This window comes from Capsicum annuum, chromosome 7, assembly GCF_002878395.1.
Source record: "Capsicum annuum cultivar UCD-10X-F1 chromosome 7, UCD10Xv1.1, whole genome shotgun sequence".
In the NCBI taxonomy this organism is placed as follows: Eukaryota; Viridiplantae; Streptophyta; class Magnoliopsida; order Solanales; family Solanaceae; genus Capsicum; species Capsicum annuum.
In genome coordinates, this window is record NC_061117.1 from 222,572,545 (window position 1) to 222,579,120 (window position 6,576).

Here is a 6,576-nt window from a genome sequence, read left to right on the forward strand (position 1 = left end):
AAAATAAAAATTACTACATATACTCAAAGGCAAAAGAGTAAAAACACACAAGAGATAAATGTAGAGAAATCAAGAAGCACCAAATAGATTATTAACATTTGTAACATTCAACACATTTCTAAATGTTTCAAAATTCTCCTTGAATCAACACATACACATAATAAAAATAATAAATAATAATAATTACATTTTACTATATCACCCCTAATTAATTATTATGGTCATTTAAGCATTGTGCCACATAAGTTGAAATAGGAAAAATATTATAAATCACAATTATAAAAAATTTAAATTATTTAGAAAAATATTATTGGCTATCGTCGACACAAAACTCTGGACAAGGAGAGTAGCATATATTATTAAAAAATTACATAAAAAGTATTATAAATTACAATAGTTAACAACTTAAAATATTTTAAAATAATTTAATATGTTATATATTTTTAAAAAATTACATGAAAAATACTAGAAATCACAATAATTAACAACTTAAAAAATTTAAAAGATATAAAATATTTGGTCGGCTCTTAAAATTATGTTAGTGTCACTAAAATTGGAATAGAAGAAAAGTATCATAAATCACAATAATTAAAAACTTAAATTATTTTAAAAACATAATTGACTATCAATGCCACTAAAATTTTGGACAAGAAAAGTAACGTATGTTAATTTGAAAATTACATAAAAAATATTACAGATTACAATAGTTAACAACTTAAATTATCTAAATACATATTAAAATAACATATGTTGAACTCATGCTAGATTCCGGATGAATCTTAGAAAACATATCTACTGTTAAAATAAAGGTGGAGCACATTTATTTAATTATTCATGTAACATTGTTATTGCATGTATCTGAGGGAATTTGATCCACGTTAAACAATAGGATGCATATTGTTGTTGATTTTGAATAATTAAAGTATATGTGTATATTTGTTTCTACGTGGTTAGGATAATTCTGTTGGCAAGTATCCAATCTTTTAATCAACTAGTTAGTTAACTTACCTACCATATATTATATTGTATTTCTAGAAGTGTTGGAGGTATCATTATGACATTCTTGGATTAAATTCAATCATTTATTTTTGCATGTTTGAGCAATAACATGGATATCCACTCTCTAACACTTGCTTTGCAAACTTTCACATTCGTCATCTTTATATATTGTTGTATAAAAATACTGCTTTAAACTATTTATTTTATCTTTATTATGATGATTTATGGTCACATGAATATTAATAATTCATTTTAAACTATAAGTTCATATGGTTGAGCTTGTTGTTAAAGAGAAAGATGCTGATTTTATAGAAGTTCTAATTCCTTCACCAAGAAGTAATATAGAACAAACAAGCGCTAAACGAAAGAGCGTTGGATCTCTTTTGAAGGAGTTGACCTCGAGTTTCGGTTATCGTATATATTACTGTTGTTGTTATTTTATTTTTTTTCGTCTGATTTCTTCATTATTGTACTTCCTTTACATACTTAGGTCTTGATATGTATAACTTGAGCTGAGTATCTATCAAAAACAATCTCTTTATCTTCATAAGATAAGGTTAAAGGGTGAGACTGAATACACACCACCACTTATGAAATTACATTGAGTATATTATACTTCGAGCGTGTCCTACTCATTTTCCTTTTGCTTTCTTGACCCCGAGTGCCGAGTGACTAGCCTTGATATTTCGTATCCATTCAAATATGATCACATAAATTGACACAGAAGGAGTAAAGAAGAATAGAGGTGGAAGTTGATACAATACAATAACAACCAACTACCTTGGGGTCCCAATGTTATAACTCCAATCCATTAGTGCTGGCACTCTCTTTGGACCCAACCACCAACACAACAAAACAGTGGCAGCTTTAAATACAAAGCTTAATCTAATATTCCTAACTCTCTTGTTTACCAAAAAAAAAAAAAAAAAAAACATGAAGTTCCTACTGGAACTTATGGCTTGCTGTGGCTGTTCTTCTCGTTTACCCCCAGCTGAAGACATTGGGCCTCTCGTTCCAGGCCCGGCCCAGCCCGCTAACCGTAAGAACCGAAGGAGGAGGAGAGGTAGAGGTACGCCGATGAGTTATGGTGCTAATAATTGGAGGCCATCTCTTTCGGTCATTTCTGAAGACAACGCTCTACCACCTAGGAATGTCAAGAGAAAAGTCTTACCTGAATCCCCGCCGGCCAGTCAGCCACGTCACCGTCACGAAGACACCAGGTAAAAGTTTAAATTGTTAGAGAGAACTATGAGATCATCTTTTGTATAAGAAATGACATACTTTATTTATTTATCGATATTTTTTATCATGTGAAAACTCTTTTGTGATGATAATTGTAACATTACGCAAATTCAATGAAACCGCAGCCATCTATCAATGGGTATTAATAAAACTTGAAGTGCGATTACAATCAAAATATCATGATTACAATCGATATTGCATAAAAGTAAAGTAACTAAGGATAAGTACCAGAAGGAAATGAGAAGATAGATTGGAGAACGGGGATGAGATACTAGAGAAACATAGAATTGTCTTAGCACATAATCCACGATAACCTATTAAGAGTGCAGAGCTTTACTATATATCATGCCCTTAGACCGGTCGGTTAGCTCAGGTGATTGAGTGACGTGATAAGAGACAAATTGCTATTTGCAATTATGTAAAATAAAGATTACTGTTTCATGTCCACCAGGGCCTACTGGCCTAGCCTTATTATTACTTCTCAGCCCAAAATCTATTTGTGGGACACCCTCAATGGTAACTGTATTGGGCTGGGTCTGATTCATAAACAATAATGGTTGATTGCGAAATTTGTTTCAACAACTTCTAGCTACTCTAATATCATGAGATTTAAAAAGATGGAAAAATACTATATTAATTACATGATATGGTTAAAATTTTAAGAAATTATAATTCATAGTCATTTGATAGTTAAAAGTCATCTTTTTTTGTGGGCCCTGTATACAAATATATTAAAATTTGTATATATCAATTTTCTCCCTCATATATTTATTTTTGGTATTTTCTTTCTATTCTCTCTCTATCCTATTAACTAAAAAAAAACACAATAATGGAATATCAAAGTGCAAGATTTTTTATGATATCTTCTTCAACTATTTTTTTTTTTAATTTTTTCTCAAAATCACTCTAATATCCTTGACTTTAAATTAAAAAAACGACAACATTGGCAACATCATAATACACGATTATTCAAGAGATCTTCTTCAACTTTTTTCTCCTTATTTTTCTCTCAAAGTCACTCTAATATCACAAAATATAAGCCTTGATTTTTCTGTGATAAATCGTTTTTGCGGATTTTTCACCACAGAAAATCAGTTTAGGATATTTATTGACATTAGATTTAATTTTTTTAAAATTTTTATATATTATGTCAGTTAGTCGTTAAATTTCTTCGTTGTTCATATATTTTACCAAAAAATAGAAAAGGGGGAGCACTCCCCCGTTTTTATAATTTTTTCATTTTGGCGGATTTTTATTTTATAATATAAATTTTTATATATACTATGTAAGTCACTCCCCCAGTTTTTTCTATGGATAATTTATCAAAAAAAAAAAAAAAAGAATTTTGCATCTTCTAGCAAGGCGGAAAGGAAAAAATATTTTAAGGAATCTAAATCTAAAAGGGGAGCAATGAAGTTGACAATGATTACGAGGGTTTTTTTGTATATATTCTCATGAAATAGAATTGTTGGTCAATATAGATTTTTGTTTCAATATATATAGATATGTATATATTTTTTTTTGTAGAATAGTACATGCATATATATATATATAGAGAGAGAGAGAGAGAGAGTTAGAGTGTATGTATATGTATACAGTTTGTATTTTTGATATATGTATATACAATTTACACACATATATATATACAGTTAACTTTCACATATACATTTTGAAGAATAATGCATATGCAGATATATACAGTTTTAGAGTGCATATATGTATTTACATTCAAATTTGTTATTGTTTAAACATTCAAATTTGTATATACAGATATACAAATAATAAACATATATGTATATGTGTATTTCGTTTGCACATATGTATATACAGATATACAAATATGTATATTTCGTTTCCATGTATATTTCGTTTACAAACAACATTAAAATTTTTATATACAGATATACAAACAACAGATACATAAATAATAAACAACAATATAATAAACAACAATTTTGATTTGAATATATGTATATTTCATTTGCAATATCGTTTACAAACAACATTCAAATTTGTATATACAGATATACAAATAATAAAAAACAGTTTTGATTTGAATATACGTATACTTCATTTGCATATATGTATATATAGATATACAAACAACAATATACAAATATCAAATTGATGTAAACTAATATACAGATATACAAACAATAGATATACAAATAATAAAAACAATCTTTGTAACCTTTAAAACAGATATACAAATACAATTATACACTTATGTTAACAGATATACAGAAATTCAAATATACTATTAATAGATAGACATAAAAAAATATTAAAAGACTGTCAATATGTATAGTATGAAATATGCAGTAGAGTAATGAATGAATATATCACACAAATTGCAATTACAAATGGGATTTAGAAAAGAAAAAAAAAACTAACACAAACAAGGATTATAACCTTTTAACAACTTCTGTGAAAAAAAAATTTAAAATTACGAAAATAAAAATTGAATACAAAAATTGAAACACGAAATTACAATTAAAGTTATTGTATACAAAAATAATAGTAATTACAAAATTGACAATTTGAAAGTGTTTGAAGTTTATATTGTGCATTCAATTTCGAAAATCTGATTCAAACCAATAATAAAATCGATTTTCATTATGTTGAGATTGAATCAATTTTTATTGCGTATTAGATTCAAAAAAGGATTTCAGTAATTAAATTCAAGTAAAAAAATAATTTGCGTAAATCCTATATACCAGAATTTTATATGCACGAATTACCAACTTTCTCTTGTAGATCACATTTTTTAAAAAAAAAAAAATAAAAAATTATCAACTTTTGAGGGAGTAATTAACGCATAAATTCATATTTATTGATCTGTTATATCATAAAAATAAATGGAAAGTTAGAAAAGATTAAGGACATTTATTACATTAAAATTTCTTTTTTTATCTCTTTTTGTTGTTATGGACCTTTCCTTCTTTTTTGTATATATATACATAAAACTGCCATTTATTTTGTTTATAAATTGTAAATATGAAATTTACACTAGGAAGCTAGTTATAGATACTCTAATGAGACTATATGTGAATTTTTGCGTTTAAAGATACCATATGCTTATGTTTTTAAAAAAATGAATTTTGTGCCTAATTTAATCAGAAAAGTTAGGTCACGAAGTAAGGATTATTCAACACTAATGGAAATACATGCTTGGTCCACCAGACTGGTAGAAAATAATTTGTTGCAATAATTTCCATAAATATTCAACTTGTGGAGTAAACTAACAGAGGAAATTTTGGTGGTCTCTATTGCGGATAGCAGATGGTTTGTCCAATTTAGGTTTTAGTCAAGTATCTCGCTTTGAATGACATTTCTAGCATTTCTTCGCATATTTTTCTTAAGCAAAATGTTGCTATGCAATAGAGTATTCGATACTACATCAAATTCTATGTTCTATTTCAAGTTGTCTTTATATACTTTCATGGATGGGAAAATAATATCTTATGTTTGGGTCAAAAATATCTTTTTATTTATATATGGCAGATGTTGAATCCTCTTTATTTCTTCATCGTATATTTTATTTTTTATATTTTGAATTTCCTTAACGAAAATTCTGATTTCGTCGCTCACAATTTCTATTTTCTTTGACTAATACTTTTGCAGGAGAATTCCTATTTCAGCTTTGGCGCCAGCTTTCTCCCCATCTCCTTTTTTATTTTAATTGTGGACTGCTCAACAATCCTTTATTTGGGGGTCTTGCAGTTGTAATGAACATGTATCATGTATACATGTCCTGTATATATTTTTATCTTATCTGTTTGTCTTCGTAATTCCCATTTGTCTTTCCCTTTTTGGGTAAACTAGTTTAGGGCATGTGCTTTTTTTAGCACATTAATATAAAAAATTGCATATAAAAAAAATATTTAAGTATACGATGATGCAATTGAAGCTACAATATATGCAACGTAAAATCAATAAGATAACTCTAACAAATTGAAGTCGATAAGATGAAAAGTTCATACTAACCAAAGAAAAGGAAGGGGCGGAGTTAAGCCATAGAGGAGCGTTTATTGAACCTTACGTAATATTAAATTAAAGCAAAAATATTATTAGTACTCTACAATCCAATTTAAGGTTGAGGACTAATTGCTAAAAATTAAGTAAAATCAATTTTCATACTCTTGTTAAAATATAGAATTTGAGGACAAACTCAAGAATTAAATCTATAGCAAAGAAGTTCCAAAATATAATTTAGATCACCAGGAGAGTGAAATTAGTTGACAAATAATTGATTTATGAAACCAAATTTAATTCGTCAGATTATTTTAAAGGTGAAATATAATTAATTAGGTCTTTGTCACTCCGATTCGTTTT

At 27.6% G+C, this 6,576-nt stretch overlaps 1 protein-coding gene across 1 annotated transcript; it reads left to right on the forward strand.

Moving 5' to 3' along the window:
- The first annotated feature begins 1,829 nt into the window (after nucleotides 1–1,829).
- On the forward strand, nucleotides 1,830–6,032 carry LOC107878734. Its single transcript, XM_016725838.2, has 2 exons — nucleotides 1,830–2,219; nucleotides 5,866–6,032. Exons 1-2 carry the CDS (start codon nucleotides 1,933–1,935, stop codon nucleotides 5,921–5,923), a joined length of 345 nt encoding a protein of 114 aa, XP_016581324.1. The 5' UTR covers nucleotides 1,830–1,932; the 3' UTR covers nucleotides 5,924–6,032.
- The last annotated feature ends 544 nt before the right edge of the window (nucleotides 6,033–6,576 follow it).